The 23,032-nt window shown below is 36.2% G+C and overlaps 1 protein-coding gene across 2 annotated transcripts in view; it reads left to right on the top strand.

Moving 5' to 3' along the window:
- The window catches only part of KHDRBS2 (KH RNA binding domain containing, signal transduction associated 2), a 347,124-nt gene extending 336,497 nt beyond the window's left edge, over positions 1-10,627 (top strand). For both annotated transcript variants that reach the window (XM_065631960.1, XM_065631961.1), the window contains one exon: positions 10,530-10,627. In XM_065631960.1, coding sequence (XP_065488032.1) covers positions 10,530-10,627 — 98 coding nt within the window. The remainder of the gene's footprint in view (positions 1-10,529) is intronic.
- Positions 10,628-23,032: the final 12,405 nt, after the last annotated feature.

Genomic DNA, 23,032 nt, shown 5'->3' with positions numbered 1-23,032 from the left:
AACTTTATGATACTTAGGTCACTGAAGGTCTTGATACCTGCAGATATGAATGTAAATCTAGGAGTCTAAGGTGACTGCCATTTTAACTTGATGATGATGCTTGTGTTTCAAAACAGAAGGCATGAAATTGGATTAATTAGTGAACACAGAGTTTATATCCATTGCTCTCTCATTATAGTTTAATAATTTTGTGTTTTTTCTTCTGGCACTGTTGTTATCTGAGGAGGTATCTATTGAAAACATGAATGTAATGATTTGTCCTATAAATCAATTAGGGTAAAATGTACAACTGAAAACTTGATAACTAAGAACCTTTCCCGCCCATATGTAATGTCCTGCCCAAGTCCAAAAAGCACCTTCACTGGACAGGTCGGCCGTAAAGGAAAGGCCCTTTGTAAACCATTCACATTCTCATTTATTTCTCCTTTTCCTTGTCTTTAGAGGAACTGGCATTCTCGATAGAAGTGTTGTGCTGTGTTAGGCCACTTTAGAAAGATACCAGAGATAGCATGACTTGCTAGCAAGGCACATCCAATACCTGCCTCACAGTTGTTTCATCTGAATCCTTTTTCTCCCTTGCACTGAAGAGAGCACGCAAGGTTTTATTGATCAGATACTGTTTCTGTCCCAGTTCTTCCAAAGGCTGGGGCCTGTGGCAGGTGAGCTCTGCCAGTTTCTGCTGCAGGAGGCTGAAGAGGCTCCTGCCTCTACTTCCAAAGGCTGAAACTGCCATAGTGAGGATGGAGGAAAATAAGAATGTGCCCATGGTCAGATTCTGTAATTCAGAGCCTGGTGGATCTACTGCTTTGTGTATTACCTGAAAATGATGGTGATTTGTGTTTTTATGCCAGACCATGAACCGTAGTGTTCTAGAGGCCAGTTCACTTGGACTTCTGTTGCTACTACAAAAAAGCAGAAACCTTAGGTAGAGGGTGAAAGGAGAGGATTAAAGTCTATAACCTCTTAAATGACCACAATTAAATTAGAATAACACCATCTGCCACAGGCCTTCAGCAAGAGTTAGGAAGGTTAATCTGTGCCTTGTCTCCCGCACAAAGAGGGAAGACGTAAGTGAACTCCACTCACCTTCCTACTGCTCTCCAGGAAAAGCTTGTGACGCTCTGCAAGGAGACTTAAATATGTTCTGTCTTCACCAAAAATTTTTAAATGTGCGCATTTTCTTAATTAACACATTTTGTAGTGCATATCCTACTCCAGTTTAGCATTAGGTGCCCACTTGTAAACAACTAGTATTTGGGTTTAGGATCATTCCATATGTAATTAAAATTGGAGAGTGTAACTGTTCGGTATAATTCCTTTTAATGTAAGTCATCATTTAGGTTATAAAATGCCACCACAATGATTTAACTGACTATTTCACAAATAATTCCCTGCCAATTATTCAATACAAGAGCTTTGCAGTTGTGATGACAATTAGTTTACTAAGTAATGCTCTATACAGACAGCACTTTATAAACACATTCTAACAACTAAAAATGTACAGCTATGTTCCATTACTTTTTAATTATCTTGTTCATTTTTTAATTTTGCGTTTCTCCTGAAGAGTGTATTATCTAGTAATTTTTTTTTTAGAATAACAATGATATAAATAGTTTCTGCTGAACAAGTAAAAGTAAAAATAAATATAAAATGATGGAATTGAGGCAGAGAAGGATGTACAGAGGACTCAAACTTCAGGCATTCTGGTAAAAAGGTTGACTGAAGAGATGCTGCCTTAGGAAACATAAATTCTCATACTTCATTACGAGACATAAGGATGCTCATTTCATGGAGAAACTTAAGTAACTACCATCCTAGTGTGAAATAAACGCTGTATTGATTAATCTGTGGCAGTGACAAAGCCAGATGAAGCCATGCTGCAATGTATACAGGAAAATATTTGCAAATTTTGAAAAAGCGCTTCTTAGGAATTGCTCATCGAGTGAAGGTAAGAGGTTTGTTCAGCTCTCAAGTCCAAGTTTCTTCTTCCTTTTTAATAACAACTTTGGTAATGTAGAGTTTTAGTCCTAATATTCACTAGGCTCAGGGTTCTAAGGGTTTCCTATGCTATTTTTCTAGCCTTGTCCCATTTAAGTCTTCAAATGTAGGAAATCAAGTGCTCAGATAAAGTAGTGACTGATATGCAGATGTAGGAGACATAGGTCTGATTCTCATTTGATTTCACATAGTTTGTGCTTACAGGCAAGATCTTTACAAACACTAAGTAATAAAGCCTTACTAACGTGCACTGATAGTTCATTTATATCATCTGTGTGTATACATTTGGTATCTGATAGAAAATATCACTGGCAACATACCAAAGAAAACTTTTCTTTGGTTTCTAGGTCTCAGAGTATCTTAGCATCGATTAAGCATCTCAGAGGCAACAGGACACAGATTGTGCCAATGTGGTGGAGATTTTCTGCTGTGCCTTGACAGCAGCTGGCAGGCAGCTTAGCACATGCTGGTTGCTTCTAAACTAGCATAGGACCTGGGGTGCTCTTTTGAGTCAGATTTTCCAGTTATCTCCAGATATCACTCTTTTTTTCACATCACTGAGTGGGCTCAAGGTGCATGACTTTTAGTCTGAAGCTAAACCAGAAGATGCACTCCCAACTGTTTGTGAGAATTCCGTTCAGAGGCTCAAAGTGGGACCAGTCTGAAATGGAAAAAATCTCTAGAAGCCATAAAGTGTGAACATCAGGTCCTCAGCATCAGCCGTTTCACTCTGCAGGTCATTCCTGTTTGTATGCACCGTGTGCTAATATTGATATAGCACCGGCGTCCTGATGCCTCCCCAGCCTCCAGGGTAACCACCTTACTACATGTGCTATGGTTCTGGCACAAAAGATGCCAGAGTGTGCCATGGGCCTGCATGACCACTTTTATTTTGGGGTGATAGAGGCATCTGGTCTCTCCCTGAGCACGAGGCAGGTGTACACTTAGCCCTGGGAGCTCAAAAGTGCTCCTGAGTCTTCCTGTACAGCTCTCTATTTTTCTTCCACCAGAAACAGGAGTCATTGAAGATTTCTGCTACATATGGACAGAAGATATATCAAATAGATTGTCCTCCTTTAATCTTCCACTTCAGTCATTCCTATACTTACTAGGGTACCAGAGATCCAGTTCCTGCTCTGGGGGACAGAATGGACTGTGGAAGCATTTCCTCGATTTTCTGCAAAATTTTATCATTTCTTTTACTGGAGGAATCACCTTAGCTCTCTCCCAAATAGTATTCATTCCCTCAGAAGAGATTTATGATTTTCATAAGAGCGTGATTTTGAAAGTCTGCAGGAAAAGGAGCACATTTTGAATTCAGCTATGACAGCTACTGTGGGGATGATACTAAAGTTATTGCTGTTTTGTCAAATCGGTGTTTTAATTAGGCTATAATTCTTTAGAAAGTTCCATATTTAAACCTGTCACATTCTTTTAACAGACTGTATATCCTAAAACTTTTGTACTTCAGTTATTATGGTACAACAATGAAAAAAAAAATCTGTATGTAGCACACAAAAAGAGAGTACTTTTAATTTATAGCGACTTGTTGTGCTTCCTGTATTACTCCTGAATTACAAATCATTTTCTATGACAGAATAAGAATAAGTAAATCATGCAAAACTTTCCTATGTAGTATTTCAAATGGTAATTTCACTGCCTTTCACCATGGGAACCGTAGAGTTGGAGAATCTAAGACGAAAGTCCTTTAATACTGATAGGCATGTAGTGTTGACCCTCTGTATAATACAAGACACAGTATATCACTGCACATTTCATACTGTATTACCATAAAATAATAGAAAATTAATTTTTACTGAAAATAAGAGAAAAATAAAACTCCCTGCACATTGTCCTATTCACACCCACCTCACAGCAACACTGACAATACCCGCTCTACCCCCTGTGTTGCAGTTTTGCAAACTAGTTACCTATGTACCCTGATGCTGTTCCTTTCCTCTCTGAGGCAGATGTTCACTGCAAAAGTAAGCATAGCAGGTTTGAGCCTGTGTTTCAAAACCATTTTTTCGTCATCTGACAAGATTCCACGTTTCAAATAAGAAAGCTACCATTTGTGATTTGAGATATAGCCACTTCAGGTATTCTTCTGACAAAATTATAAAATGCATAGATATCAAGTCAGAAGATCCTGTGTATGTTGTAGGCTTTGCAGACAAGCAAAAAGAGAGCAGAAGAGGGGAAAAAAAAAAAAAGTGATTGCTCTCCTTAAAAACAACAACAAAAAAGACAAAACCCGTTCTTGAATATTTTTGTCTTAAGTAATATTTACTTGTCCAGTTACGACAGAAGAAAAGTGCAACTGTCTTTTCTGTGTGGATTTATGGGGCAAAATCCTGCCTTTGTCAATGTTAGCTGAACTTTAGTCATTAGCTTGTTTAGGGCAAAGCTTCCAATCATTGCTTAGTACTTTGTCTCCACCCATCTGTTCGTGGAGGGAGAAGTTTGGAGGCTTACTAGAAAGACAGCACAAATTGACTTATCCAAAGAAAGTCATTCTAATTTTCAGTGTTCTCATTTTAAAGTTAATTGTCTGGTTTCTATTGGGTCTTCTGCTCTGCAGATCTATAGCACTTTTCCCTTACTGCTCAGGCAATTAATTACATCTCAGAACACTCCAGGGAGGTAGGTATTCCTGTCTCATTCTACCAGTGAGGAAGCCATACCACAAAATATTAAACAATTATCCAAGGTCACTGAGCAAACAAGGAGTAGAGCTAGTAATCACAATTCCTGAATTCCACTTACACTCCATCTCTAGTGCAATGTGCTCTCTCCAAATGTATGCAGTATAATGACCTTGCAAAGAAGGCAGAGATTTTTTTTCCTTATAGGAAAGAAAACTGGTTTACTCTGAATTAAAAGCAGCTTCTGTGTTTCTAATGCCACTGAAAGCTAAATGGCAAATCAAATTTAGCCATTACCTTAACTGCTGTTATATACATCTTAACTATTTAAACAGAATAGCTTTTTTTTATCTCTTCCCAGCCACCTGTCCCAAAATAATTAACCAGATAGGAATAAAATTGTGCCCAAGAATTGTGGGCAATATTCAGATGTTAAATAATTTACCAGGAAGAAGAAGAATCAGGCCTTTGTTATTACAGGAAATAAGCAATGAATATAAATGTAAGAATTATTAAGAAATAACATATTCATATGCAAATAACATACTGTTAATATGTATTTTTTTATTCTAAAGCATCCATTAATATGATCTGCCTTTTAATTGCTTGTAGTGCTGCCCTCTTTGCATTTGTGAGTGAGTTTCATTCAATGCTGGAAAATTCCATGACAAGGTTGCAAAATGCTGACTGAAGAGTAGAAGAAAAAAGTCCTCTGAATATGTGCTTTTCTTGAATCTTTTGCCAGAAGACACTTAAGCATGTGATGGTACCACTGCTCGGGGTAGAATTTTGCAGTAGATGCACGACTATGAATTGCTCTGTGCTCTCAGTACTGCATAGGTAAAATAGTAAGACTCAAACAACTTTAAGTGTATTTCTCTCTGTTATAAATTAGTCCATTTAATGACCCTGCATTCAAACGAATTTCTTAGGTTAAAAATACTTTGACCTTTTCTCCCTCTGACCCTCCAGTGAGAAAAAATAAATAACATAAATTCTTTGTTTAAACAGAGCTACTGAGTCTACTAGCAATTGATCAAACAATAATCTTGAAATATAGCCTCAGCTAATATACCAATAAAGTCTGTAATAGATACTGGAAGTATCTGAATTGTATCTGAATTGTAAAAAACAAAATACTAATACATAATTTCAATCATAAGCCAAGGCTGCTGATTGCCTCTGATAACAGCAATTTAAGTGACAGTTTTAACTGGAAGGATGGATTTTAAACTGACATGCTGGTATGGTCACAGCCTCCATAAATGCTGTAGGAAACTGACTATAGACACAAGCTAGTGGTTTGCTCTTGTCCATGCTTACATTTTCACATCACCTGCACAGTCTGCTATTTCCCATGCAGAATGTGCTGGAGCATCTTTGATTTTACCAGTGACTTGCACAAAAAGGCACTGCATGCTCCTTTGCTAGCTAATTGCTGTCTCAGATTCTGGCTGATTGCCAGATACCTATGGTGGACATTCAGATAGATCATTGGCTTTGTCATTTAGGAGAAGATCATTCCCCTTGTGCCAATGCTCTGCCAAAATTATGTCTGTTGAACACCCCTAGGACTGCTAATTGCAACATATTTTGCTGATGCAAGGCTGAAATAGTTTTGTATTATTCCCTTCCTAAATAGAAAATGCAAATCTACCACCCAAAATAGGTAGAAAGAAATTCTACCGAGAAGCAAATTTTAGCTTTTGTTTTAGTTCTGCCACATATGAAATGTTCATATACACTACAGATGAAAACACAGTCCATATTTAATACAGCAGATAGGCACCAGTTGGAGGAGAACCATGGTCTAGGAGATGAGCAGTCAGGAATCAGGAATTACTCCGTTCTCGTCTGTCTTGCATGCAATAAAATACGATGAGCAGAAGCTCATATTGAAACACAAGGAGACTCAGCCTGGGAACCTGGCTGCCTGGGTGAAGGGTCTTTTGACCCTTCTGTTACCCAACGAGCTACCAAATCTCAGTGTGATTACTGAGGTAGTCTGTGTGGCTTCAATCCTTTAAGACTGTTCCTGAAGACAGAGCTTTCCGTTCTCAGGAGCCCACCTCGATGCTGAAAGAAAAAAGATTACCTTGAAGTTCTGGAACTGAGATATGAAAGAGCAGCTTTGCACATCAAGGAACCCTTAATTACTAAGACTCAGATGTATTGTTTATTAAAATTCCCTGTAGAAAAAAACCACTGATAATCTGATTTTGTTTCCCCCATGTGGCTGCATCTTGTAAGTTATTGACATCATGTGGTTCAGAGACTCTTCATAGTGCTGCTTCATTTCATCTGGCTTTCTCCACAATAAATGTATAATCCTTTACTGCCACTTTATGAGTGGCAGAGGCCAGTGGTTTTCCACTTGAAGACTCTAATCCCAAAACTTTCATCCATGCTTTGGCTACAGATTCCCCTGTTAATACAGTAGGGTCTATCGCGCGATATCAAGAAGAGCTGTTAGTTGTCAACCATCCTCTCATATTTTGATGATGCTATTACAAAATAGATACAAATCCATTGTGACCTTGTTAAAGTTTGAAATCAAGCAAACTGGTCCACCATGATACTGGAAAAAGAGCATAAGAGGCTTGTACCACAAATTAGGTTTCTGTTCTTGTTCTGTATCAGAAGCTGGTACAGCCACAGCAGCTATTTACTTTAAGAACACTGTTAGTCAAGGAAAAACAGCTTCTTCCAATGGGTAATATAAAGTCATTTTTTACTATATGAGTACTGGGAGAAAGACCGTACATTTCACCTTTGTATGAAGGTGTTTCAGTCCAGAGGTGGGGAGGGTACTTGAAGGGAACAAGAAATTTGTTTGTCTTTGTGTTGTACATTTAGTGAGTATTTTTACTACTCTGGTTGTTTTCATTTATATAAATAAAGCTTCTCCTTTTTTGTCTAAATCATACTTCTCCCCAAGGTCTCTCTGCAAATGCAGTGACACTTCAGCAAAGGGTAATTGAAGCTGCAGCACATTTACGGCAAAATGCCACTTTTAAAGGGTGTAGTGAAACGTACAGCTGAGGCAGAATTTTTATATTCACTGTATGGAAACTGATTCCCTGTAGGAATGAGAGACCTGAGGGTTTAAAACTATATCATATTGGCTGCCACTTCTTCAACCCTCTAGGCATTAGCTTTCCACAGTTAACTTTGGTTTTGTGTGACCATAAAAGCCCTGATATTCAACAAGAGAACATTCTGTGCAGCTCAGAGAAAATGAATGGAATGCACCAAAAAAATCACAACAGGAACATTTCTTGTTTCATAGCAAGAGCAGCTGCTACCAGATCTTCTCTAGAGATGTCCACTCCTAATAAGAGCTAGCCTGAGTCTTACTTCAGCTCTGCAGCTGATATTCCCTCTCCCCAAGCTTTTCCCTCATACCCCAAGGCAATGAGATAATGAAATGTAGTTGCATAGAATATATCTTGCAGAGAAGAAATAGCTCTCAGAATTTTAACGACTTTTTATGTCTTATATTTTCGTTTTTCTGTTTTCACGTAGCGTTATCTTATGTAATTCCTAATTACAAAAGGAATCTTTCATACCCGTTTTAACCCTTCGGTATTTTAGTCTAGAGTCAGTTAATTATTTTCTTACTGGCCACAAAAGTCAGCAGTGATAAGTGAAAGCAAGAAACCAGCAATAAAACCAGGCCCATTAAAAACCAACAGGCTCATTAACTAAAACGCTTCAGTTTATTCAAACTTTTTTTTCTGTTACCTCTGCTCGCCCCTGGAGTCTTTGGAATATAGGTAATTTTTTGCATTCATAGATGTGTAGCAAGATTAGATACCCCAATTAGTCGGGTAAGAAAATGCCAGCTATTCTGATTTTCTAAGGGGCTATTCTGCTGTTTTCCTACTAAACGAAAGTGTATATATAATTAATTTCATTTATTTTTCAGGAGGAATTTTTTAAAATCTTGAAAGACTTTAAATGGTATAAATAAATAAAAAATAAGCCGTGGCAATTTTTAATCTTTAAAGGTGAATGTCAAGGAGGAATTAATTCTTAACATCAACAATATTTTTATTCCTTTTTAAAATGAAGTTTGTACAATAAGGGGGCCAGTAGATATATAATACTTCATTTACTCTAGGAGAATAGCCTGTACATTACTAATGGTTTACTATCTTAAGCCAAAACTGGAAAGAAATCTGTGTCATAAAACTTTGAACACTTTGACAGCTCTAATGTGATGGGAGGGGCAAATTCACCCCTTGGTTTTGAGAAACATAGTTGATTTCCATGCAGGCATATATGAGATGAGGAAGTTAGTGGGCCAGTAACACCTGTACCCAGAGAAGCAGCCGAAAGTCATCCGAAGATAAGAACAAGGAAATAAGCATCCTCTCCAACCTACATTTGGGGCCATTCACAATTCGACATGACACCAACATGTGATAATATTGTGTGTGCCTACGCTGCTGGTTGGGCCGTGGGCCTGGATCTGGTCTGTGATCTAATGGATCGACTGACCATTTGCACTTAAAATTCCCTTTCATAAACAATCTGACCCCAAGCAATCCCTACATAGTATAAAGCATGCTCTGCGGTTTGATGATTTGGGGGGAAAAAAATGGATGCTTCATCATTGGCAATATCTGCAGTCCCCAGTGTCTCTTTTGGTGACTGCCAGAGTAAAGCATTTGCTGGGGTTTATATTATTCCACAAGTTCTCAGGTTTTGGTTACTGCTTCTCAACTGAAACATGGTGTCTGACCCTGAGCACTGTTTCAAGTCAATGTGGTTTACTGTGCGTTAAAAAATAGACTATTTACACTAACTTGGTCATTGACTGTGTCTTAACCGGAAAAGTGTTTTGTGAATACACCTCTTATATGTAACCAAAGCTATGAGTGTAGAGGTTTCGAAGCTTTCCGGTGAACATGTGTGTGTCAGATGTGTTCCATGATTCTTGTAACAGGAGTAACATTGCCCTGTGCTGCGATATAAGAGATAACATATTGCGATTTCTGCATTTCCATCTTAATCACTGTGTCTATGATCAGCTGAAGTCAGTAGGAGACAAAACCAGAAATCATTTGACAGTCCACTAGGTGATTTAGGAGAGAGTTCAGTGCAGGACCACAAGTGTAGGTTGCTCCTTTGGAAGGCTTAACTTCCAGAAACACCTTGTTTGTGGGGGAAAAAAAAAAAAAAAAAAAAAGGAGGTGGGGGGGAAAAAAGCTTTGCAGAGGCTTTATAAAATCTGAAGTAGCCTTACAGTTTTTAACTTATTCTTTCCAGGCATATTTCATTCACACAAATTTGAAAAAGAATTCTAAAAATAGTGCAATCTAAAAACTAGTTGGCAAAACTAGTTTTCTTAATGTAGTACCTTCATTTCTACAGATTATTTTTCTTCCATTGTTTCTTTCTCTAGGCCTCAAACGGAAGTAAAAAATCAATTGTATTTCTATTATCTTTTCATGATTGAATTCCTCGTCTTATTAACATACCAACTGCATTAAATGTTATTCACATTGGTGCTTTAGCTTAAATTCTAGAAGCTCAAAACATCAAATAAATTCTGATCTGACAGACTACTGCAATGATTTTTCCAGAGCTGACTGTACTGCCACAATATTAGGTATTCTTTGTCTGCTGAAAGTAAAGGAGTAAGTTTGGGGTTTTTTTCATCCTGGTATAGACAGGTTGCCTGTGGAGAGAAGTAGAGGGTTAGTTTTCCTTAAGTTTTTGTGGGAGGATAAAGAAATAGCTCGTGACACCAGCCTCTTTTTATTTTTGTAAAGCTTTCAGCCAAAACCCTGGAGAATTTTGACAGCCATTAGCAGTGGCATCACTTTGCTCTTTCAAGTTTAGATATTTACAAAACATGTTTTTCTCTTCTGTTTTTAGCACAAGAAGAATGGGCCACAACCCGTTCCAGCCTAAAGGCACCACCTCCAAGGTCAGCCAGAGGGGGTTACAGGGAACACCCCTATGGTAGATATTGAAGGTCCTCCTCATCTGTGACCTCATCTCAAAGACAATTAATAGCCTGTGGTCTCCACATAAACAGCAACAAGACAAGTAATAGTCCATTTCTTTTCTATCCTAGGGATCACTGCTCATTATTATCCTATGTACTACTTGTATTTCCTATAACAATGGAGTGACATTGGCATTAGTATTATTTTATAACACGGACTTATAAAAAAAAACCCAGACAAAATCCTTTGGCAAGCGTTGTCTATAAACCATTCAAAGATGATGTTCTGTTGGTTGTATTCATTGCTGTGTGTAACTTAAAAAGCATGACACTGTTACAGATCTTGAGTCTCTCTACATACTAGCTAAGGCTGAGTTTTTGTTTAGGGTTGCTGAAAGACTGTAATATGATTCTTTTTTCCTTTTTTTTTTTTTAACCAGACAATAATCAAGCTGTAGATAAGATGTTTTAACCTGTCTTTTTTAATATATGTTAGTTTAGATTAAGATGTTCGATATTAAGTTTGTAAATTTAATTTTAAATGCTGTTTTAATGGGGTTGAAAACAAGCAGCTACTGTATGTATGTAGCTAACTGAATTTGTTCAGTGTTTTAACCTGTATTTGTTAAAAAAAAATCACATAAAGTTCCATGTGTAAGCTTCTCTAAATAGGAAACCATAATTTTGTCAAATATGTTTGCCATAATTTGTCAATAAAGCTGAAACCTTTTGTAACAAATTAAATTTGGAATTACTTGTTTTCTAGCTTTAAATGCCTGCTTTATTTCTTTTTCAAGAGATGCCTAAAATGTTTTTTATATAAAAATTACAAAAATGAACCCAAGCCTGTTTTAAGATTTTTTGTGTAAGACTTTAAAAGTTGTATTAATAACTTCTGGTTGTTAAATAATTTAAAAGTTAACAAACTAAACTGTTTCATGAATCATGGTTAGTATCCACTAATGTATAACATGTTAATGGAAAAAAATGCTTTAGAACAATAAATGGATTTTAAACTATCCTCTAAGCTTGATCTTGCTAAACACAAACTCTGATTGACTTGTTTGTATTAGCATGTCTCTCGTGAGAATGTAATGGAGTTTAAAGAGGTAAGATTACCACTTACCACTGTTAGACTGTCTAAATGCTAGTTCTTCAACCTTTGAGTTTCCCCGCACATTAAATATCCCATTCAACATGTAAGCATTGCATAGATTCACCTATTTGTTTTCACTCAGAAGAGTGCGTTGGCTGCATTTTTCGTAGTATATAACAATTTGTCTTGATAAACAAATCATCAGTGTCACTGCCCAGTTGTTGATACTCAACTTCAAAAACTTTATTTGTAATTTTCAGTGCTAAATATCACCGCCCTTGAAGGCAGTTTAGAGGGCTGATATTTCTTTTGAGACTATCAGACTTGATGGCTGATGATTATTAAGGAAATATGTCGCAGGACTCAAAGGATGACTAAACGTTAAACAGGTAACACTAATAGTAACTCTGTAATTTTGAATATGCAACAGTAATGTTAAATATTCTCAGTTATTAAGTTACTGATAGTTAAAAAAGTAAACCTACCAAAAGATAACAAATAGGTATATAGGCTATTAAAACAGCTAATTAACATTAACTAGTGACAACAAAATTATTCTACAATATATAACCCTCAAGGTAATAAACAGAACTAAAATTAACAATAATAGTAATGCAACTCTTGCTAACAACAAATATATAACCTAAATTTTGATGAAAAAAAAACCAAAACAAAACCACAGAAGACTTGATAGTAGGGATGCCAAAACTGTTAATCCTTTAGATACAGTACAGTCTTTTTGTTTACAGTGGCTTTTTGTCAATGTGATTGGTTTACTTTTTTGATGAGACTAAAGTACAGGCCTATTGCTGTTCAGTTTGTGAACAAAATCTCTTGCAGCTGGAGTTGCATGCTAACTCTTTTTTAATAGTTCATGAAGTGTATGTTTTGTCGTTTGAAGTGTTAAATGAATTGATTAGGCTACATGATGGTTACATTGAGTTTATTCTGTCTCCCTATTTCAGGGACGCTCAGGCACTGGACAGCAAAGCAGCAGATCTGCTGAGGAGTGATCAGGTAAGCTCTGCCGCATCTCAGGGGGTTTTCCTATTTCTTATTTTATCTGTGCATTTTTTTTTTTTACTAACACACAGAAACATATTCAGGTAGAGATTTAAAATAAATAATTCTTTGCAGCAATGTTTCTCTGCATAGCAGGATAGTGATTATGGTATAATGGCAATCAAAACATTTGCTTTTATATGGTATGATACCTTTCATTTAAATAAGAGAAGTCTTGTCATCCAGCCTTTTGATGGTAAATATTAAGATGGTATACTTTATAACTGCTCCTGCTAAAAACAAGAGTTGGTGTTTATTAAAAGCGTGTCTGCATTTTGGAAGCAAACTAGCCACATGACAAAAAAAATACAATACTGGCTTACTTTTGCTTCTCAAAATATGTATCATTTCTTCCTATGACAACAATATCTATAGAGAGACAGGAAATTTGTTACTTATTCTTTTGCTTGGTAAGTTTTTCTTTTTTATGCTTTAGAATGGCAGAGACATTAACGATGCTAGCATTCAATGGCATGGATCAAGGAATAACTTTCTATATTTCTCTGTTAAATACATTTAAACATGAGGGTGTATCTTGGACAACCTTCTTATATAGACTTCAGGTAATAGAGGAGATTTTTTTATTGAAGACAAATATCGTTACTGGAAACGAAAAAAAAAATATAATTCAGCTCAGATACGACTTTGTCCACTCGCTCAGAAGTGTCAACCTAATCACAATTTAAAAAGCACAAAATCTTTTCCTTTGTCCTGATTGTTAAACTGAATAACAGTTAATACACCAAACTGATGATGTTGTGCAACAAATACACAGTCCCAGACACATTTATTATGCTGGCATCTTTTCCCATGATTCTGATTGGGCTGATTTAACATTTTCCAGCTATTGGTGTATTCAACAGTTACTTACAAACCACAAATTGTGTGGTGTAACAAGATATAAAGTGCTTCGTTTTCCTTTCCAAAGGGTTGCCTGAAGATCTTTACAGATTGGTTTGATTTATGCGCTACCACCACCCTACAGGCCAAAGGGATCTAATATGGCATTAAGGTTTGTCTGCATATTAGTCATGTCAATGTGAGTGTACCACTATAGTAAAAAGCTTTCATCTCTCCACCTTGCAAATAATTATACAAATGTGCTTCAGTCAGTAAATGTTGTATCTATACAAACAAGAAAAACACACACCACTGATAAAAATACAGTTCCATACTGGTATAACTGTGATTAGAGATTATTATACATTATAGATTTTACTATATATGTATTTCAGGAAATGCTCGTATGTCTGACTGAAATAATTAATCACACAAAACTGTGAGCAGGTCATACCTGATGTAGGTCAGATCCAGGACAAAGTAAATAAAATTAATTTCTCGCTTGTGCATCAAATTTTTATGTGAGGGTAACTAGTGTGAACGCCTTGAGGAGGGACTCCAATAAATACAGCTTTATAGCAGAGCAGTGTCCTTTAATATTATTGTCTTAAAGTCTACTCTACAGCCATTAAATGTGTAGATTAAAAAAAAATGAAGAATATGTCAGGAAAGTGATGCATTGTGAAATATTTTTATGAAAGAATTATTTAGAAAAAGTAGGTAAATAAGTCAGTGCAAGCAAGTGCTTATGCAAACATTTGTTCTATTGATTTTCAGGAAATTAATATGAAAAATTACCCATGACTGCATGTGCTGTTCTGTGCTAACTACAAAGTATATTTCACATCAGTTTCTGAAGAAGTCTTGCAATTAGTCAGCTATATCCTAATAAAAAAATCCACCTTCTTAGTCTGTGAAAGAGTGACACAAAAGTCTGGTTATTCTAATTAGCAGTCATCTTAGGTCTTCCATGAAAAGCTGGGATGTATTCCACATATCCACCAGTCAGGCCAGCTATAATTCCAAGGTCCTGAAAACTTACAGGCATCATCAGAACACACAGAATTTCACTTCTGCTAGAGGTAATTCCAGTTTGGATGAATTCACATACCATGTAGTTTTGTTTGTAACAGGAAGAAAAGCTAGTATAAAATATCAAAACAATGAGTAAGAAACACTGAAAAAGAGAACCCAAGCTGAAAAAGCAAAATTTCTATTAAAAGATTTCTAAGATTTTTTTTTTTGTCCAGGTTGACCTCATCTATACAACAGTTTGATCTTTAAAAGAAAGCAGTGCATTATAATTTTCAGTAGGTAAAAGAGCAAAATATATTATTTTAGAGAATTGCACTAAAATATTCTTAATCGTACCTCTGCGGCATCAAGCTAAATATTCTTTTCATTGTTTTCTTTTTAAAATGGAGCTGTCTATTTTTGAGAAATTCTTTGCTTTCGTGAGATAGTAGTTAATATATGCACTCCTGCTTGAAAACCCTCATTACCCAAAGTAGGTAGGCTATTGCATTATAAATGCAAACAGTGCACATTCCAAAAAGTATTTGTTAGGAATAGAATCAATGAGCCAGTTTTGAAAGTGGAGATTTCTGGAAGTGGTTTATGCAACATTTGACAGTTCGCATTGTTGAAATGGGGGTTGGATAGGGGCATGGATAGCACGAGTGATTCCTGACTCTGTTTCTCTTGCTGGAAATTCACTCTGTGAGGAGGGAGCAATTTCCAAGCCCATCTAGAGACAGAGTAGGAAGAAAGCGCCAAGGGGCCAGGAGCATTGTCACCTGCTGGAGCAGGACCCATGGGGCTGCACCACCAGGGACAAGCTCATGGAAAAGGAACACATGAGGAGAAATTGCACTGCTGGACTGTTTTGTCTATCAGAGTTGTTGTATGTATTCAAGAGTAATTCTAACTGAAAAAAATAGCCTTAGAGCAACAACCTTTATCAGCAAAAGGAGTAGCACCGTGTAACTATGTCTTTCCTATACAGCTTATCTTACGCTGTTTAAACAAGGTGATCTTAAATCTTCATATGAATAAATGAAGAACCTTAGGAAGTACAGTATACCTGAGCTCACCTCAAAGGCTATTGACAATGTTTTTCTAGCTCAATGAGGTCCTCGGCCTCCATTCACAATAACAGAGCTGCAGCCATAAAGGTAGGAGATACTCCTTACTGCACATACCGCATTCAGTCCGCAACCCAGCAATAATTATATTCCATTATACTTGAACATGTGCTGACTTTTAAACTCAGTAACATCAATGTTAGTGAAAGTGAGTGAGTGCATGCAAACCAGGTCACTGTGTCTGTGGTGGCTCTGAAGGAAGGGATGTGAAGACATGGAAGGCTGGAAGAGTCAGACTGCCAGACCACAGCCAGGGCTGAGGTACTGAGCTGAGAATCTAGAACTTAGTAAAGCAACCAAGTTACCGTTAGAATCAGAATAATGAACATGTATGACTCCGTCAGCTAAAAAGCTTAGCATTTTATCATGATAATATGGATTTATGGTAGTCCTTATGAAATATCACCCAGGATTATTACCTGGACGTTAAAATCAAGAACAAGCAAGCAATATATTGTGTTCAAATAAAAACCAGTTTCTTCTACGTTAGTGATGTGTTTCCTTCATGTTTAACAGTAGGAGTGTTGTTTTGTGTACTGTCTTTTTAAGAAGTCCAACATTTTGCAAGAGTCAAATAATGCAGTTACAAAATTTTAAATGGTGGTGAAGGAAGGTCATAGACTAAGCTAAACATCAGAGAGAAGAAGTCTTTGTTAACATCTGAAAGAGGAATATGATCCATTAAGGAAGGAAAGTCCTAGAAAGTTTTCCATATTGTGTTATATTGACTTGCAGAAGCAAGTTAAGTCAAGATAGTTTAAAGATTAAATGGGAATATCACTGGATATCAGTGTTCTCCATACAAACTACTTAGAGATACTTCACACTCTGTAAAGTTTACGGGTACATTTCCCCTCTTTTTTAGAAAAGTACTACCTAAAACGAAAAGATAAATGGAAAACTCTACCTGAATTTCCTAAGTAGCTACAAAATTAGACGGAAAAATTGTCTTCCTGTAATATTGTGAAACAAATACAAAATATAAACAACATTATAATCTCCATACAGAATCTATTTACTAAAAACTTTCTAGCAAAGATATTAAAGGAAATCATTGTGGTGTGGTTTTGGGGGTTTGTCTTTTGTTCGTTTTTGTTTTTTCATAAGTATTACTCGAATTCTTTTATAATGCTGTAGAACTTCAGTAAATGGCTCAAGATTCCAAGATGAAGTAGTTTGGGAAAAATATTCAAACAGTCAGAATCATAGGTTATAAATACATTCTATGTGACAAAGAACCCACTTATCCCTATATCAGAATGTATGTATTTTGAGGGTTCAGGTGGTCAGAGTTCATTTGTAGGTGCATTTTATCAAGGTAGGAATAAAAAAAATAATAATTTTACTAAGAGATCACAAAGCTTTTACAAAAAAAAAAAATCTTAGTTTACAAAGATTGAAAAGGCTGGCTGTAGTTAAAGACATGTCAAAAGAATGAAGATCATATTTGTTACTATTTCAAGTCATCTGTTGTCAACAGATTAAGGAAAGTACAAGAAGAGCCCTAATTAATAAGTAAAATCACAGGAAAAGCCGAAAGATATTTGAATACTAAACAGAAAACCAAGTCAAATATCTTGTGAAGTTTTTTTCTGAAAAATTTAGATTCACTCTGTGACCTCCATCAGTTGTTAGAACCCAAGAGTTATCAAAAAAAGTGTCACATGTTATCTATTTCACTGTATTCATCTATGGAGACAGAAAAGGCACACAGGTAACCTTCTCAGGCCAATTGGCTTCAGAGGTGATCACCATCTTCCACTCTGTTGTTAGCTAATTACATTTTTCTAGTCATTAAGGTTTTTTATTGGGACCTGACTGACACCTTTGAAATCATTAAGCATTTCCTTTTTCTTCTATTGGTTTTGTTTCTGGTCCTGTAGGTTAGATGCTAACATTCACTTGGAGACATTAAGGAAAATTACTCCCACCGAAAGATTTGCTGATCTACCTAGTTATTAGACAAATAATGAGCTTTTATCATTAACATGCTGATACCTTTTAGTGAAGAGATGCTGTTTACAGTATTTATTTTCTGAAACAGTGGAATCTAAAGAAGGACTATGACTCCCAGTACAAGTACAGGAAAGATTTTCTGTCCTTTCACGATCTCTGATTGACAAAATAATTTGTACTATCACTCAGCAGAACTTTTTAAAATTGTTGAAATACATTCCTAAGTCATGCATATCTGGAACAAATTTTTCATTCTCAAACAGAAGCAATCTCTGTCAACTTAAGCATAAGAAATGCAGGTTTCTAAACTTCTACTAAAAACATGTCACTGTTGTAAAGGTTTGCTTTCCTTATATAAATCCTAATAAAGGGCTGTGTTTAGTGCTTATCGAAATACATAAATGCCTCCTTTCCTAAAATAATTTAATTAACTTTGAAATTTAGGATGCTGTACCAGAGAATAGCAAGAGTTATTGAGAAAGCAATTTCAAGCTTTCATATTTCAGATCTGTAAGTCAGAAGAAAAGCTTTTTGGAGGAAGATCACACCCTTCCTGTAATGGTACAGGTCATCATTCACATATTAAAAAGAAAAATAAATGAAAAAAAAAAAAAGGCTATGTAGTTGATTTGTAAATCCAGTGTATGCCCAAATAATTTTTCAAGGTGCTGTATAGCAACGGTCAAAACTTTCTGGTATCTCTCAGCAACATTTGGGTGTACAAGTAGGATAGTGGAAATGCTTCAGTGCCTTGATAAGGGCAGAAGTAATTCTGAAGAGAATTATTCTTGTTTCTTTGTATTGCTGCTGTACTCTATTGATTTTATTGATGTATAGATTCTTATAATACAGTGTTGTTACAAACTGTGAGAGTAGCTGCTTATGTCCTGTCTGGCACTATTCTTGCCATGCTGGATGCATTAGCTGATGACAGATGGCTCACTCACTGGAAAACAGTGATTACCTTTGTTATATGCCCCAGCATTACAGGACCTTCACACTGTGTTACCACTAACAAGTCAGGGGTGCAAACTGCTGAGCTGCTCATTTATGACTTCTTAGCATTCTAGGTGTTTTTTTTTTCTTTACTTCTGCAGAGTAAACAGTACAAAATATGTTCACTCATTATATTTTTCTTGAACGTTATAACAAACCTGTACAACCACTGGCAAAATTCAGTGGAAAGGTCTTACCCATGCAACTTCTTTCTTTTTCTTTTTTGTTTTGTTTTTCTTTTTTTCCCTGTTCTTCCCAGAAGAACATAATTGTTCATATGCCTACTTTAGCTGAAAAGATAATCAAGGACACACTCATTCAAACGAAATGCTGCTATTCTTTGATAATATAGGACTTCAGCTTAGTATTCTCAGAGTATTTAAAATGGTTAGGGTTCTTATTCTGTGTATATATTTATATATCTTTTAAATATTTCTATTAGAATCCATCATGTAAGGATACAAACAACTGACAGGAGTGCCCTATTAGGTTGGATTCCAGTTAAGCAAATTAGCATTTTGATGGAGAATTCAGTCCTGCAGATCTTACTCAGGTTTCATTCACTAGAAGTCCATGCTGACATTAAGGAATGAAAAGGGAGTATGAAATTAAAAATTTAATCTGCAGTCATTTTTAAAATTAAATTCAAACAGAATACATATCTGTTAAGGACTGGATTGTGTCATTCCAGTCAAAGTTCTGCTTAGCAGAAATAACATTGGCCCAGGAAGAGTACTTCAGTTACATCACCAGCATGAAGATTCTACTTTTGATGACATCAAAACTAATTTTCCCATGTGCAAGAAAAATACTAAGTTGAAGGCACTTGCTTGGGACTGTCACTCCAAATCTCAACTTGGCAACCAAGCTTATCAATTTATGATAGTCACTACTTTATTTTCATGGAGTGAGAACTAACAGCTAACTTTTGGACAGAGGCACAATATTTTTCTTCACATAGTCTTTAATGACAGTATTACTGAACTTGTTTGCAGATCTAAGGCAAAAATGGGCTGCCTACTAGACTGCGAAGGCCTGGGGGATATGTGCTTCGGGGAATACAGAGCTCATTCAAAAGAAAGGAAGACACCTATCTGTTATTGTAACACCAAGAATACCTCAAAGCTCTTACAAACTTTGAGTAGCACCTACAGAACTTAAAAAAAAATCTGCATAGAACTCAAAATGTTCACTGGAGGAAGCACATATTTTAACCTCTGCCTTGTACTGGAGAATTATAAAAACAGTGAAGCCGAATGATTTGGCGAAGGTCACTCAGCAGGTCAAAGAGATGTAATAAAGTGCAATTAGCAAAGCAGCAGGCGAGGGTAAGAAGGTGCATCAGGAAATGAAACCAAGGATATATTCAGAGCTGCGATTTGTTTGAGAAGTGCACTCCCTCATCCACAGTGGAGATATACTGGCATCACTTGAAGCCTGCTGGGCTTTTCTAGGCAACTGGATGAAGCAGCTATAGCAAACTGTGCATGTAGTAAGCATACATATATATGCAAAATTTACATTGAAGAAAACTTATTATTATCCTTTTCTATTAGCATTATAGCTGTATTTTTCTATATCTGCAACACCTGTTGCCATGGTAAGTTTCTCATGCTGCGTGTCTTTGATGGACAAGAAATGTGTCTTTAAACACTGAGAAAGGCTGGAGACTCCTGCTAATGCCCAATGCCTTCCCTATAGCACCGAGCACAATTGGCTTGGACTCTAAAAATCTACATATTAATGATCGTTCTAGTGCTGACAATTCCAGACATAACAGAAGTTCTATTTTAGACCTATTTAGGGCAAATTTTAGACTCAGAGTTGTTTGGGTTTTGTTTGTTTTGTTTTGGTTTTTTCTACTTTGGACTCTACTCAGCTAGAGTAATGGAAATATGACACTAGGTTTTGCAATACATAGTCAACCAAAAATATATTCAAGGATCTAGAAAACAGTTTTGTGTTTTTAATATCAAATAATTTTTATACTAGATTCTTTTTCTAGACTTATTTGTATTCACACTCATTCTCATTCACAGCTCTTATAGATAAATACAGAACCCCAAAATAAGCTATATGACTTTAATCTGTCATGCCTCCATTTGTGTCATTTATTTTGGAAATGTACTATTGACAGGGCTGGTAATACTATCTACGATTAAGATCCCCAGTACTTTCTATAAATGTAACTTTGTCCACTTCAAATTCAATTTTCCATGGTAGGTATCTGCTCAATCCAAAGATTTTGGCCAAAAGACCAAACAGCTCAGAAAAATATAAGATTTCAGTCATTTACAAAATGTGAAGTTACCTTAGTGTGTGGCATTTAGGGAAATATTGAGCACATTCATTACATAGCTTCAAATACCTAGCTGTTGCCACTACAGGTACCTAAGGTATTTATACATTCAGTAGAGTAGTCTTTACTTACAGAAAATAATCCAGAATACCTAACCCAGGCACTCTAAAACACTGGATGTACCTTCTCTCCTGTTAGTTGGTTGAAGAGACTAAGTGACTAATGTGTTAAAAAAAATACCTCCCTTGTCAGCCTAAATCTTCAAATTATCTCCTGATCCATTGATTTTAATAAGGACGGATTTTAATTAGTCTCTCATAGACCTGATTATGTTAATATTATCAAGAAATGAAACACAACTCCAACCCAACCTGTTCTCACAAGTTCCCATTCTCATCCATACCAGCACTCAGAAATAATTTGCTCAGGCTGAATATAATTACTCTGCGGTATTGTCTGCACAAAGAGTGTGGTCTTCATAAAATTCACTGCCACAAACCTCCTTTTTCATTACATTGATAAAAGCGTACTCATACTACTATGCATGGACCATGAGTCGTCATCTCAAGTAGATGATTGCAGGTGGGGAAGAGGTACTAAAGGCAGGACTCCATACATTTGTAGCATTTTAAAAAGTAAGAAGTTAAATGAGAAAGCTGAGCTAAACTGGTGTCACTGAAGTTCCATGCAGTAACTTTACCAAAAAAAGTTCAAAAAGTTAAAAAAAAATTCTAGAACTGGCAGTAGCTTGTTCTCTTTCCCCATTTTTGCTCTGTTGTGCTTGTTCATTATTTTAGAGACCCTCTTCCGTTCTACTTGTGTTTCTTGCAGGGCACAGGAATGTGTCAGAACTATTATGTTGTTATTGTTTTTAACTGCTTTATCTCATAGCTTGCAGAATTTGGAAGGTAGTGTCTTCTAAGAGTTTTCTGTCATCCACACTAACCCTGTGTCACAGAGATGCTGTATGAATCTACATAAGTCATTTAAGCTAAAATATTAATGTGACAGCTAATTTTGTGTTCTTCAGTGAATGTCTGCCCAACTTTGTCTTGATTTTCAGATTTTTGCAGCCCTTAGGGAAGTACTGTACCTTTTGAACGGTGTTCAGGGAATTGAGAGTGTTCAACATCATTTGCAATAAATCAGTGGGATCTGAAGGACTGAGCCTCAGGTTGGGACTCTCCACAGCCCTGTGTTCTGGACCTGCCATTATCACCCTCCCTAGGACATGTCAGCACTCAGAATTACGGTGATCTTCCAGTCTATCAGGTGAGCTGTGGTTTTATCTGTATGTTTCTAGTTTATGTCAAATGTGAGACAATTCAGCTTACCTCATTCTGCAAAAAATAGGATTATTTTAAACTAGTTCACCCTATGCTTGCTATCAGATGAGAGCTCATACACAGATACCTATGATTCTTGTTACTTTGAGGCAGGATAGTTTGATAATGTATCTATGTTCTTGTGCTCTCTTTTTATGGTAAAGAAATACAATATTTAATCATCTTTGTCACAGAAGTAACAAAAAAAGTATATTATACAACATGTTGAACATAGAAATAGTTTTTTAAAAAGCCAAGTATTTGGAGAAATTATCTCACCTTGGGGTGAGGTAACTCATTGAGATGGTCATGTTAAAAAGCAAATTTTGCAGATTCTTGGGTTTTTTGCTCTGTTTTCCACTTGTTCATCTAGAAAAATCTTGGTACCTTCATGAGCTGTTGTGAACATATACTTAATAATGTTTATAATGTTCAGTTACTTTAGCATTTTTGCTACAAACTATGGACAATGAAAACCAGTAAGAAAGTAAATAAATGTACAGCTGCAGACATTTGGATGGAAAACAGTAAACAAAAAGGAGTCATAACGCTAGTGTTTAAAAGAGATACAAATATTTAATTCATTCTCATATCCAGAAATAATTATGTCCTGTGGAGACAAGGGTAGCAAAGGGTACAGTAATTAAAGGCTCTGTCCTCTTGTATATACTAAAGAACATCATCTAATTATATTGGAAAGTATAAATCTAAC

The sequence above is a fragment of the Caloenas nicobarica genome, chromosome 3 (assembly GCF_036013445.1).
Source record: "Caloenas nicobarica isolate bCalNic1 chromosome 3, bCalNic1.hap1, whole genome shotgun sequence".
In the NCBI taxonomy this organism is placed as follows: Eukaryota; Metazoa; Chordata; class Aves; order Columbiformes; family Columbidae; genus Caloenas; species Caloenas nicobarica.
The sequence above is the reverse complement of the archived record's forward strand: the minus strand, read 5'-3'. Positions and strand labels throughout refer to the sequence as shown.